This window comes from Grammomys surdaster, unplaced genomic scaffold, assembly GCF_004785775.1.
Source record: "Grammomys surdaster isolate TR1022 unplaced genomic scaffold, NIH_TR_1.0 130, whole genome shotgun sequence".
Taxonomy (NCBI): domain Eukaryota; kingdom Metazoa; phylum Chordata; class Mammalia; order Rodentia; family Muridae; genus Grammomys; species Grammomys surdaster.
The window spans coordinates 3,761,557-3,775,121 of NW_021604588.1; the positions used below are offsets into that span (position 1 = coordinate 3,761,557).

At 44.8% G+C, this 13,565-nt stretch overlaps 1 protein-coding gene across 1 annotated transcript in view; it reads right to left on the reverse strand.

Annotated features, from left to right (window-relative positions):
- Positions 1–213: 213 nt before the first annotated feature.
- Positions 214–13,565, reverse strand: part of Brinp2 (BMP/retinoic acid inducible neural specific 2) — a 101,893-nt gene continuing 88,541 nt past the window's right edge. The window contains exons 5-8 of the mRNA XM_028760569.1: positions 9,610–9,715; positions 5,921–6,157; positions 3,995–4,217; positions 214–2,237 (exon numbers count right to left, since the gene is read on the reverse strand). Coding sequence (XP_028616402.1) covers positions 1,121–2,237; positions 3,995–4,217; positions 5,921–6,157; positions 9,610–9,715 — 1,683 coding nt within the window. The 3' untranslated portion in view covers positions 214–1,120. The remainder of the gene's footprint in view (positions 2,238–3,994; positions 4,218–5,920; positions 6,158–9,609; positions 9,716–13,565) is intronic.

A 13,565-nucleotide genomic window follows, 5' to 3' on the forward strand; every position in this document is an offset into this window, starting at 1 on the left:
TTAACACAGGCACAAATTAACTTATCACATATACTAATCAAACAGCCTCCTACATGGCAATGCGCATCATTTGTGGACCCCTCTCACCAGACAACAACAATGACAACAACAACATCAGCAACAACAACAATAATAACAAACATTTAGGCAAGCCAAGGAACTATGCTTCTGTTTCTCTTTCATCTTCCGACTAAAAAAGGTCTTCAAAATGTGTTAAACCAAGTAAAACTTTACTCAGAGGTTCATGTGACTGGAGCAGGTTGACAAGAAAAACAATCACAAAATAAATATTTTTTGTTTTGTTGTTTTTTTTTTTTAAAAAGAACATTTCCATATATGTTGTCTCTCTAACTTGACAAAACTGCTTCCTTGAACAGATGGGTGCTGTGGGGAGAGGGCTCTGGATGAACTGTGAGGGGCTCTTGGAACAAGTCAAAACTCTGAAACTGGGGAGACCAAGGAAGTGAGGGAGCTGGCAGGAGGAAGTGGGGGAGTGAGCAAGGAGGCTGTGGCCTGCCCTTAGCATGGGCTCCTCTGCAGTAGCACTGCACACACTTCCGCAGGACACCACGAGCGGTAGACCCACGGCCTCCAGGGTGCAGGGAGGCACTGTACAAAAAGTAAGAAGCAGTGCAGGGAGTCACGGAACAATGACATTTTAAGAAATCTGGTTAAAAAGAATACAAAAGTGACTCCACAGAGGGGAGGTCCCCGCCCCTCCCATGTCTGTCCCCTCTTGCTATCCTGGATGACAAGAATCGCTTTGAAGCATTTTCCCTTCAGTCATTTCTTTCCTGATTTAGCCAGCTCTTTTATCTCTTCCTTGGCTCTTCTTCAACTGCATTCATTTTAGAGAGCACCGACTTTACAGATTCGAGGCTGCTGGGTTGTGGCCTCCCTGTGAGTGTGTGTGGTAGGGCGTTGTGCACACTTGTGCACTTGTGCAGTGGCTGTTTCATTGTCTTTCGCCTGCTTTCAGTCCAAGTCTTGAGCTCCCATCTCCCAGGTGCTAAAAGTCTCTTGGAAGCACTCTGTTGGCACTGAGGTGAGGGCTTGGATTATCTTTGCACCCTGAATGTGTGGATCAACTCTCTGACCAGCACTGGGGTAGTTTCCCCCATTAGCTACAGAGTTTGCCCGTCTCATACTCCACAGGATTTGGCAGCTTGGAATTGAAAGCTCTCAGGGAGGACTGGATCCTGCCCACCTCGTTGTTGGCCAGCTTGAGCCTATGCCGGAGCAAGCAGGAGAACAAGTCAAGCCGGACTTTGCCAGGGGGAGAGAGTTGGTTCACCCGGTCTCTAAGCTCAATGAGTTGTAAGAGTGCAGAGTCCTGGGAACCTTGAGTATATGGGTAGTCCAGCTGGAGAATTAAGTCTCGGATAGCATCTGGGTCAAAGGGCAGGCTGTAGCCGAAGACCTGCAAGGTGTTGATTTTCATGTAGCCCAAATTCTTAGAGGGATCAGTCATCTCCAGGGGCTCATAGTAGATTGTCTCATTGGAACTGTCATCCAGGGACTTGATTCGGCTCCTTAGGTAAACATGGACTGTCTCAAAAAAAGTCTTCCACCTGTTCCCCAAAGTAATAGTCCAGTTTTGGCACTGGGCAGCTGCATCCACGTTAGTCCTTTCCCAGTCTGGAAAGTTGCCCTCATTTACAGGCATGAACCAGCTCTCAGAGTGGCTGCCCCCAAAGGGATTCACATAGATAGCCATGACAGGCTCCAGGGTGCTATTCTTAGTGAGGCAGATCTGCAAGGACAAGGCCAACATCACATGCACCAGCCCAGGCTTGTACTTGTTGCTCTTCAGAGTAAGTAGCATCCGCTTCCTCCAAGAAGGGTCAAACCAGCTGCCCAGACGCATGTCATTGCTGATAAAGATGGAGTGTACCTCAATGCGGCTATCTCTCTTCTGCAGGAGATACTTCAGCTCCAGGTCCTGCAGGTCTGTCTCCAGCCCAAGAAAGTTCTCCAAGGATTCAGCTACCTCTGGCCGGCACAGTCCCTGGGCTAGCACATAACCAGAGTTACAACTCCCACAGCGCGTTGTATTGTCTGAAGCACAGTGGGCACATGCAGCCCCTTCCCCCAAGGCACATGGGATGGGGCCCTGGCAGGAAGATTGGTCATAGGGGCAGGTGCAGCTGTGGCTCTGTTCCAGGAATGTCCCAGGGAAGGTGCTTTCTCCACAGTAGAGAAGAGACTGGATTCGGTTCCACCAGAAAGACAGGGATCTTGAAAAGATAAAGAAGCAAAAGTCAAAGGAAGATTCATACCACATTACTGACCTCCCCAAGAGTGTTCACCACTGTCCTCCCCAAGAGTGCTCACCACTGTCCTCCCCAAGAGTGCTCACCACTATCCTCCCCAAGAGTGACTGTCCTCCCCAAGAGTGTATACCACTGTCCTCCCCACTGTCCTCCTCAAGAGTGACTGTCCTTGCAAAGAGTGCACACCGCTGTCCTCCCTAAGAGTGTCACAGCACTGACTAATAGGTGGGGGCTGAGGGAGGGATTGATGAAAAGATCAAAGCCACAAGTTCCCTGAGTGGTGGAAACCCTGTTGCTCTACTTTGGACCGACTGAGTTAAGCCTGGAGCACTGCATGGTGGATCAGCCAGAAATATTTGTCATTAGACTTGTCCTGCCAAGCTAATTTCATTCAGGTCATCTTTTCAACACTTCATTTTCAAAACTGGAGGCTTTTCAACGTCACATAACAAATGTAGCTTCTTTGGCTTCTCTATAGACATTTCACATTCTTGCTAAGTTCATGCCCACCTTAAGGTCTTTCCTTATGTTCTGTTTTATCTTTCTTACAATAAGACTTGGGATTTTCTGTGGGTCGCTCCAACTTTGGATTTCAGCTCTTGGCTACCTCCTCAAATAGGCTGTTCCCAGTGTCTCTTTCAAAGGACAACTCCAGTCAACATCTCATCACTATCTTCTTGCCTGTTTAACCTGTGGCAACTGTCTGTATATAAACCTACTATCGGTTTATTGGGTACGAATTTATAGCTGGCTTCTCTGGAAGTACAGTGGGGACAGGGACTCTGTGCTGTCTACTAACACATTCTTGGAGAGCAAGCTTGTGTCTTGGGCATAATGGGCATTTAGAAATTAATTACTAAAAAAATATTAACCATCTCAATAACTGTTGCTGGCCTGTCTTAGCCACCACTACTCCTGCCTTCCCTGTGGCATAGTTAGAATGACCTGTGAGAGGGGCTATACTGCTCAGAGTACATTCTCCCCTGCATATCCCAGGCATTTCTACCTGTTCTTGCACAAGCTGTGCAAGGCTCCCTTCTCTTAGGAAGGTTTTCTCTCCAGCCTTTGCCTCTTCAGAACTATCCTTTTTAATGCTTTTGCTACTTTTTTTTTTAAATTATGTCCTTGTGTCTGCCCCCATTAATTTTAGTGCCTGACACAGCCAGGGTTTTTTAATTTTTCATGTATTTAGATGTTTGCTAAATCTTTCCCTGTCAATGGTATCCTCTGCAACTAAGCAGCAGGGCATAGACTAGAAGTGTAATACATTTTTAATGAATGCACATACGAATGAGTAAATAAATAAATGGATCCTATCATAGTATACTCCCAGCCTATTGGGAGAGGCTGAGTCTCAGCTTTCTTCCCTCCCATGACTCAGGCACATGTGAGTCACTTGTTTGAAAGAATCTAACGTGTTTATTTTCATCATTTGCACTTGATGTATGACCATGAACTCAATCCTTTCCCTCATTGGAAGATCTGGAAAGGGATAAATGAGAATTGGGGTTATTAGACTAATATTCGGATACAAGTGACACAGGGCTCCTTTAACCTCACACACAACTGAGGATTGAAAGTGACAAATAGGGAAGCCAAGTCTGCAGGACCAGAGTGACTGAATGTGTCACTACGTTCCACATTGACCACAGCATCTTTTTTGGCCTCAGCAGCTATGGCCAGGAGTGGCTTGGCTCAGGCTCTGAAGTCTGCGTGCTCACCTCTCCTTGGGCAGGCGGAAGCGAGGCTGCCGGTGGCAGCGCTTGCAGAGATTGAAGAGGCGGCGGACGATTCGGTGCATCTTCTTTAATAGGACTTTCAAGCTGGCTCCCAGCTGCTGATAACGGTGCTGGAGGTTAGAGTCCATGGTCCAGTACTGGGAGATGGCTGTGGAGTTCAGGAATCGGTCACTGGGGAGCCTCTTCAGCAGGGTCTGGAATTCTTCTGTGGGCAAAAGTAGAGGATCTGAGCAGGGTAAAGCTATGTAGTCCTGGGGACACAGATTGCTGGTACCTCTGTCCAGGGGCCCTTCAGAGCCACTGCATAAGAAAGGGGCCTCATTCAGATCTTTTCTAGGTTTTTAAATTACAAATGGGTTTATTGAAAATTAATTAGCATATCATGGAATATAGCTCCAGGATTCTATTTTTTAATTTATTCATTTTTTTTAAAAAATTATTCATATGTTCTGTGTCTGTGCTATATGTGTGCAAGTACCCACAGAGACCATAAGGAGGGGTCAGGTCTCCTGAAGCAATAATTAGAGGTGGTTGTAAACAACCCAACATGTTTGCAAGCAACCAGTCTCAGGTCATCCGAAAGAGCCTTTCATGTTCTTAACTACTGGGCCATCTTTCCAGCCCCAGCTTCAGAGGTTATTATTCCAGTAAGTCTTTGGTTTTCAAAATAGATCTCTTGTCACTCTTCAAATGGCTAGAAATCCTACTCTTTGTAATAGCCTTGGGACATACCTCATTCTCTTTTATTTCTCCAGATAACTCACCCATGTAACTATCTTTCTCTTCTCTTATGTAATATATCCTGATTGCAATGCTCACACACACACACTTCTCCCAGTTTATCCTTCTTCCCCTCCCCATCCACTCCCTCTCTGTCTCTCTTAGGCCATGTCTCTCTGGTGAAAGAGGTAAACAGGCTCAATGATAGGCAAATATTGGCACAGAGAGGTACTGTACCCAGCTAAGAAATCTTAGAAACATTTCGTCCCTGAGCCTAGCTTCTCCCTCCACAACCTACTCTCAGATTCAGGGAAGATACTCTGGCTCTCTTCGGCTCATGCTCACAGAGGTGTTCTTCCCTGCAGTTCATATAGAAGCAACTTAATTTCTGCCTCTGAGCTCCAAGTATGAGTTCTGAGATTCCTTGGCACAGTATGCTTTCTGAACTCAGAGGTCTCTTGTCTGCTTTACCTTGGGACCTGCCACCACCTGACCACCTAGCAGAGATCTATGACACTCTAATCTATTCACCTGTAGTCAGTCTCTCACAGTGGTGAAAGCCAAAAGGTTGTAAAACATAGCCTACTACTACTAGCCCAAAGGAAGGGCTAGGGACTGGAACTTGACTTTTTTAATAGCTTCTGGCACTGACCTCCTGCTCCGACTGTGTTTTAAAGATGAGGATATTATTGTGAGGAGCTGCGTGGTTAAACCAAAGTGAGAAACTTGGTTGGTAATAGGACAAGAAGCAAATCCAACCTTTCAGGCTCCAGGTCTTAAACTGACATTGGTAATTAGTTACTGCAGCAACAAGCAACAGTTGATTTCCACTGGGCACAATTAGAACCATTCTATATATACTCTATATAATAAGCAAATAATTATTATGTGCAAGCATGGTGCTAGACACCATGAAATCAGTAGCCAGCAGAACAAACAAAACTTAATACTTTCAATGATATTTATCTTAGTTTATTAAGTTTAACACATACTTTTAAGTTAGGTACTGTAATTATTTGCATAAAGAAAAACACACCACTTAAGACCCTTGGTGACCCTAACAATCTTTCTTTCCTTAGAAGGTCACCAAAATAGGGATCTAGGTCAGATTCCTCATTTTCTGACCCTGTAACTCAAAGAGCCTCTACTCTTTGTTATGGAAAAATTCTGAGCTAGTAGCCTGCTTACCTGACTCTTCAAACTGCCTGTTGTGAGTGGCCCAGGAGTCTTGGATCTGCAGCAAGCTGTCTTCCATAGCCTGAATGTCAGCGTCAGGACAGTTGCATTCCGGGAACGTGGGGCTGCACTTGCACCAGCAGTCATTCTCCCTGCAGACCAGCTCCCCCTCAGAGCTGCATGTGATGTAGCTGAGTGCTGCAGCTACGAACCGCTCACGCAGGTGTTCAGGGAGCAGCACCTGCAGGCCTGGGGAAGGAAGGAAGGAAGGTGGAATCTCTGAGCAGAACCGTGGGGGAGGGGAGACTCTGTTGTCTCACACCCAGGGCTGTAGGAATCCAAACAGGGATTTTGCTGACTAGACCAGAGAATGGTTACCCCAGGGTCTGATCTTGCTGAGCTGGTTGGGAGAGAGGGCATTCCTAGCCCCAGTGACAGATGGGGGAGGATCTGGATATGCAGATGAGGAACATCAAAGCCCCAGGCTTAGCCTAACTCTTCCCATCAGCCAAATTGAGAGTGTGCCTATCATAAGAACTGGCTTCCTGGCTACACATCAGCATTGCTTGAAGAAAAATAGAACGGCGGTTCAGATAAAATAAGTTTAAAGCCCTTTTGGGGTCGAATTTGAGGCTAGCTGAGCTTGTTCTGCCTCTACCAGCCATCCTGCTAGAGTTTCATTAAACTAGGCAGTAGGCATGCTCAGACATTACTAAATGCTAACTGTTCTGAGCCTCCCAATCCAGCCTGGACAACTGAAAATGCTGTTCTGGTTGTGAGATGGGATAGGCACTTCAGGCATACAGAGCTATTAAGCCAAGTACTTTCTATACATAATTGGTAGTAACTCTCAGGGTCTTCCCCATCAGAAAGGGTGCTGCTGCTGTAGTTTTATTTTTGTTCTATAAAACAAGCTGGGATCCCTTATGTGGCTGATGATGAATTTAAACTCCTGATCTTCCTGTCACCCCTCCTCTAAATTCTGGGATTACCAGTGTTTGTCAACATGTCCAACTTCATATTGAGGTTTGTTGTTGTTGTTTGAAACGAGGAAATAAAAGTCAGCTGACCACAGTGACCAACTCAAGTCCCAGCACTGATGTCCGTCACTGTCTGTTTCACAGGTGATACTGCATACATGGGAATGGTGGCCTATGTCAGTATGATTTAACTCTTAAGACAAGAATGAAGGATGGTAGCCTGTGCCTCAAGGTTCATCAGGCCATCAGGCCTGCAGGTTGGGAAGACTTCCTCTTCAAACTTGTCTCTACTGGTCTTGAATACAATGTACGGAACTACTCCAAGCTTCAGTTTTCTCATCCATCTGAGAAGGATATCAGTTTACAAGTAGAAGATATCCCGGGATGGCTTCAAGCCACAGTTAAGGTGGCTGTTGTATGCTCACAAAAGATTAAGGAAAGGTAGATATGGCTTATGGATGGATGGAGTGTGGGTTATATTTTCAGGAGACTCTTCCTGTAGGAATGTTGTTGTATCAGGGGAATGCTGAAGAGAAGGACCCCTGAATATAAGGAGCCCCTTTCCTGAGATGTAGGCTGCCTCTTTATTTTTACATCCTTGACTTTGTCCTTGGCAGAGAATCAAAGAGCTCACAGTGTGTGTCCCCGCCTCAGCAGACCTCACACTATAACTTAAAGTTGTCAACAGCCGTGGAGGTTTCCTGTTCTCACATGGGTCTGCGTCCTACTCAGAACTGCTATGAAATTTCCCTTTCTGGAATCTGTACCCACCATGACACTTGACAGTGCCCCTTCAACACACACAACCTAACCGCATGCTAGCTTTCAACACTTACCCTCCTCACGTAGTCTCCTCCCATGTCCCCATGGCCTCCCTCCTCCTCACTAGAACATTTCCCCTTGCTATAAAGTTGGTGCCCTGAGCTATATCTGCATGAGTGATGGGCTATAAAATTAAACAGCATAAACTATTCTCAATGAACCACCAGGCATTTTGAACTTCACTCACTGCTAATTTCCAGACACACATCCAGCTCTTATAGGGACATAGGAGAAGAGAGATATTAGTTGTCTTGGGATCTCTGAGTAAGTCCTTTATTCCTTTAATTGTATGTTTGTTGATTCCTAAAACAATGTTGGTGGCATCTGGCTCAGACTGCTTGAAATTTGTAATCATAGATCCTGGGTTGAGGGCTATTGATTTTGTAATGCTGGGATAGTAATATCTTAAACAGAGGCCAATTCAGTTCGCCCTTAGGAAAAATGAACGTCTCCTCCTGAATCAGTTTGAACAGCTCTTCTCTAAAACATTTGAGAATCAGAGCTGGGATTGGGTATTTTCACTTGTTCCTCTGTCTTTGAGCCTATAGCAGTGGCCTTTTCTTTTTCTTTCTCTGCTCTCTCTATTCTGTCTCTAGTCCAAATGTTCCTGCTCATTTCTCCTAAATCCCACTCCTGGCTTTAAAATTCTCATGGAAGACACAGACAGGGAAATGGAAAGCAGGGGCTATCCTCTTGTTGTGATTAAAGACTAGCAGTCCCAGAGTCTGTAGATCTCTTCCAGCAGAGTTAGTGAGCCCACAGTCACAGGTATAAAAGCCATTTGTTCCTGAGTGTGACTTTGGTAACAAAAGCAATCACCAAATCGATTCCAGGCTTATAAAGTCCTGTGTCTGATCCCTACAGGATAATGATACAGGCTTTGAGAAGGAACACACTGGAAGGGTTTAGATACCAAGTGGCTGGAGCAATCAGTCACTAGTATGGGGTAAATCCTTACAAGTTTTTCCCCAAAAGTGATAGAAAGTTGCTACACACTGGTCATAGGATTTGTGATGATTCTTGGCTTAAGAAGGACTTAACTGAGGTAGGTAAGCATAAACTTAACCATCCGGGACTCTAGTTGTTTAGAGCTATGTACACACTTCTAAATACAATTGGCAGCCCAGGGCTTTGCACGCACGCGCTCACGCACGCGCACGCACACACACTAACACTAACACACACATTCTACTCCAAACAATGCACCTAGCAACTGTTAGCAACCTAGAACTCCCACCTTCAAGGAACTGCACACAAACTCTGCTCTGAACAGCCCATCAGAGTTACATTCTATTCAGTTATACTCCACTTGCATCCAGGTATGAAGCAGGCAGGAACAATGTGGCCTAGACTGCTTCTGAGCATATACGCAATAAGAAAAAACTGTGTCCCTAAGTGATCTCTTAGGGAGACTCTGTTTTATACCATCTTATGCCTAGGCATAGTTGGGTGTGTTTGGTTAAAATCACAGACATTATGGGATAGAACATTAACAGTACAAAATATGGTCATGGAATTTAATCTGTGTATCAAAGTAGAGAGTCATCCTTGCCCCTCATAACCCGTTCCTCCTCCTCTTGGACACCATCAAAGCAAGGCAAGGCAATAATCTGAACCTTTGGGTACCTTCATTCATGTAGCCTGCTATCAATTCTGACAGTTTATTTCTGATCTGTACCACTGATCTGTTTGAATAAAGTTACTTTGCTCATTTAGTAAATCCATGTGAGTCCTTACTTCAGTACTTTAAAGAAGAGGCTAAGAGGCTGGACACAGCCATCCCAGATCCTTCCCCCTGATAACATATTCAAATGAGAGAACAAGATCTTTCCTTTCTCTTCAAGGATCCAGAATTTCTACCAGGCCTGAGCAGTGTGAAACCACCTTGCATCTGCTTACCCAGTAACTGCACCTTGTTCTCTGGACTCTGAACCAGGACAGAGCTGACCGAGTCCAGATTGTCATAGTTGCTGCAGCCCAGTGGACCAGTCCTGGTCTCTGTGACCTAGAGAAGAAGGGACAAGATATGGACTCAAAAACAAGAGGAAGATTTCTCTGTGTTCTTTGATTCTAGCCATCTACTTGGAGACTCTGTGTCCTGACCCTGACCTAAGGAACTGCATTTGTATATCATAGGAATTTAAAGTGACTGTGTCCCTTCACCCCAAGTTAGTGAACAGCTATTCTGTGTGGTTGGTGACAGAGTTGCATGTGGCCGAGAGCCTTTCAGAGGGAAGCAAATGAAATGTATAACCAGGAAGTTGAATATGGCGTAAACCTTTCAAGTTGGTGTCTACCCTGCCCCTCATCTAGAGGGAGGCGAAGGGACAGACATAGACCCTGGTAGCCTGTGAGTGAACCAGTTGTCTCCACTTGTTGTAGTGCTCACAGGTTTTAGAGATCCTGAAGATGAAAAGCACTAGAGAAATATGAGTTATAAGTATTATTATTAGTATTAAACATTTAAGTTCCACCTCAGCACCAAGATGTCCTTAGAGAAAATCAGCCATGGGCTTATTGCATATTTTAATAAGTATATTAAATATACATAAACTCTTATAGCCACGTAATATTCCAAACACCGTATTTTAAAATATTATAAAGTTGGCCCATCAGTTTTCCTTGATGTTTAAAGTATAAGATGAAAAATGGGAAGCTTTAAATTCACTGAAATAATTATGTAATAAGAATGATGGGGACCGGAGGCCCTTTCTTCTCAGGAGCTCCAAAGTCTTTGCCAACAATCAATCAACCAATCAAGGAGTATTTATTGAGCAGCCCCCGTTCAATTCTACACAATTCATCAAACATTCATAGGGCGCCTTTCTGAAGTTCTTCTGAGGGTCTACCTGGTACTGCTGACCTCCTCTTGTAGCTCCAGGCACCCGTGCTTTGTAGCAGGCACACGAGCTGCAGTTTTACATCCTTTCCTGAGTGTATTTGACTCGTGCCTGGTTCCCACACTGTAGACTCCACAGACATAAGTTTGTTTTATTTTTGCCTGCCATGATGTCAAAAGCAGCTAGTGAAGTGTCTGGAATATCATAAGTAAGCAGTGAACCTGAGAATGTATGAGTAATGTGTTTTAGTCTTTTCAGGCAGATAGGCGCAACGATACATAAGCTACATAATGAGTCATTCAAGAAGGCAGGTAGATTACAAATGACTGACAGACAGAGTTGTGACCAAAGGATGAGTCACAAGAAGCATGTCCCTAGGCTGAGGGAAGGCAAATAGAGCAGAAAGAAACAACACTGAAGCTAGTCTCAATGAGGACCTTTCTCCAGGCGGTGAGCAGCGAGAAAGTCCGCGCCACCAACCTCAACTACTCGGTGATCACTGATGTGAGGCACGACGGCTCTGAGCTCTGTGTGGACATGTTATTCGGAGATGGATATTGGCTGATTATGAGCGTCGCCAACCTCACCACTCAGGAACTGTTACATGCCTTGGCCTCCCAATTTCTGGCAAGGAACGCCGCGGCAGCATCTGCACCCAGCGCAGACAAGGTCGCCCCAGGTACCTGCCGCTGACATTGCAGAAGTCCAACAACCAAATGTTAGCTTGGTACTAAAGACAGTGGTCTAATTAGAGCTGGGCTTAATCACTCAAAATTCTGACTGGAGGTTACCATACAGAGCAAGAACAGTGCTTCTGGGGCAAGATAAGAAGATTGGGTGGTGAAGGGTCTGGACAAATTTGAATTTTTATTTCTCTGTGTTTAACCATATTTGAATCTGTCATCCAAGTACATTTTAATTAAATATTTATTGTCAAATGAAAAAAAAAAGGTAGGTAGGAAGAGGCCGGTAGTGGTGGTGGTGACACAGGCTTTTAATCCCAGCATTCAGAAACTAGAGGCAAGCAGATGGATATCTGAGCTTGAGGCCAGCCTGGTCTACAGAGAAAGTTCCAGGACAGGGATACACAGAGGACTCAAAAAACCAAACTAACCAACTAAATAAAAGTGTGTGTGTGCGTGTGTGTGTGTGTGTGTGTGTGTGTGTGTGCAGGAAGTAGGCAGTAGAGGAGATATGGTAGATATGTCATAAGGAGAAAAATTAAAAAAGAAAGATATCAGGATCTTCAGCACAGAGTCTAAATAAAGTACATAAGGACATGCCTGTCTCCCTATGGAACCCCAAATTCGGAGAGAATCCTGGTTACCTAGGCTTAGAAAATGCATGAAGAATAAAGTTGTCACGTGGAAGATGGAATGATACCACAGACACTGGGAAAGTTGTCAGAACTGATCCCTGAGCTTCAATCAGCCACTCTGGGCTTTTCACTCCCAGAACTAAACCTCAGTCCTCCCATTTTCCCCAAAGAAAACCACAGTCCGGAGCTGAGGAACTGGCCTGGTGGTATCTGAATGACAGAATATTCTTCAGGATTGATTGAGTGGTTGATTGATTGATCATGAGGTAGTCAGGCCTGGAACTTATGATATAACCCAGCTAGTCTTCATAACAATCCCCCTAAGAACAAGGATCACAGGAATGAACCCTAAATTAAATAAATAAGTAAACAAACAAACAAACAAACAAACAAAAGACTTGGAGCTTTCAGACTGTAGATCTGTGTCATTTCAATTCCTGAGAAAACAAGGCAAAGGGTCGTAGAAACTAAAATGAACTTAATCTACCTTAAAACATCATCACATTCTAAATGATTTTCTATACAGACCAGTCTACTTAATATGCTAACGATCTGCCCTCCTCCAAAGGCTAACACGGACAAAACAAGCAGTAATGATTGGACATTAGTATTGCTATCTGTTAGGTCCCATAACTCTCGCTCAGTACCTGGGGTTCCTCCCAGCACTTCTTACTCCGCCCTCTACCCTAAACTTCTTCCTCCCAGGGGCTGGGCTTCAATGTGTCCCTTCCCCCAGCTTCTCTTCCTTACATAATTCAGCCATTTTGGCTATGAGCTGTCATGGTTCTCTTGGCTTCTTTTCCTCCTGGCCTGCTGGAAGCCTCTTGGTCCTCAGTTTCCCCACCCCTTTTCTCTTTTTCTCTAGCTCTCCCCTCCCCATGGCCTTGTTCAGTGTGGACTCTTGCAGATGCCTCTCACTGTTCTTTCCCTTGTATCTACAATAAACCTTCTTCTTAAACACATCTAGGCGCCTTCATGTCCTCATTTCTTCATTCACTATCTTTCTACCAGAGATTAAGAAAATAAGATCTAGATAAGTTAAATGACCAACTCCATATTTTATATATCCTAAGGGGCTAGGACTAATTCAACATATTCTTGCATTGCTTCGTTCAGTTAGTATTAACTCACAGATGAGTGTGACAGTTCCCTCCCATATGGCACCTGCAGACCGGTGGAAATATGTTACTCAGAGCCCAGTGTTCTGGTGGGTCTTCTTGAGCTGGCTTCTCTTCCCATACGGACACTATGTACAAAATACTTCCTATTGAGTAAGAGTCTGGCTAGTGGCCAGACTAGACAGGAAGACAGAATCAGACATACTTCAAGGCCAAGTTTCCTGTTTCTGTAAAACTCCCCATAAGAAGCGCCATGGCCAAGAACTAGCACAATTTAGTGAAACCTGTGTGAATGGCAGAGGTAAGGTGGCACGCTGTAGTATTGAGAAACTAGCTTGGTCCTTCAAGGTAAGCTGACTATGAAAATATCACAAAAATTTAACTCTGTATTTTCCATCCACCCATTCCTGAGTTGGTGACTCATCAACTGGCTTCAGGGAGGAAGGGAAATCACAAGCTTTATGCAGGGCAAGGCCGGTCAGAGATCAGCAACGACAGAAGCTTTCCTGTACTCCCCTGACGCCCAAGCCTTTTCTTAGGCAGCACACACCCACCCACTTCCCTGTATCTTTTTCAGCA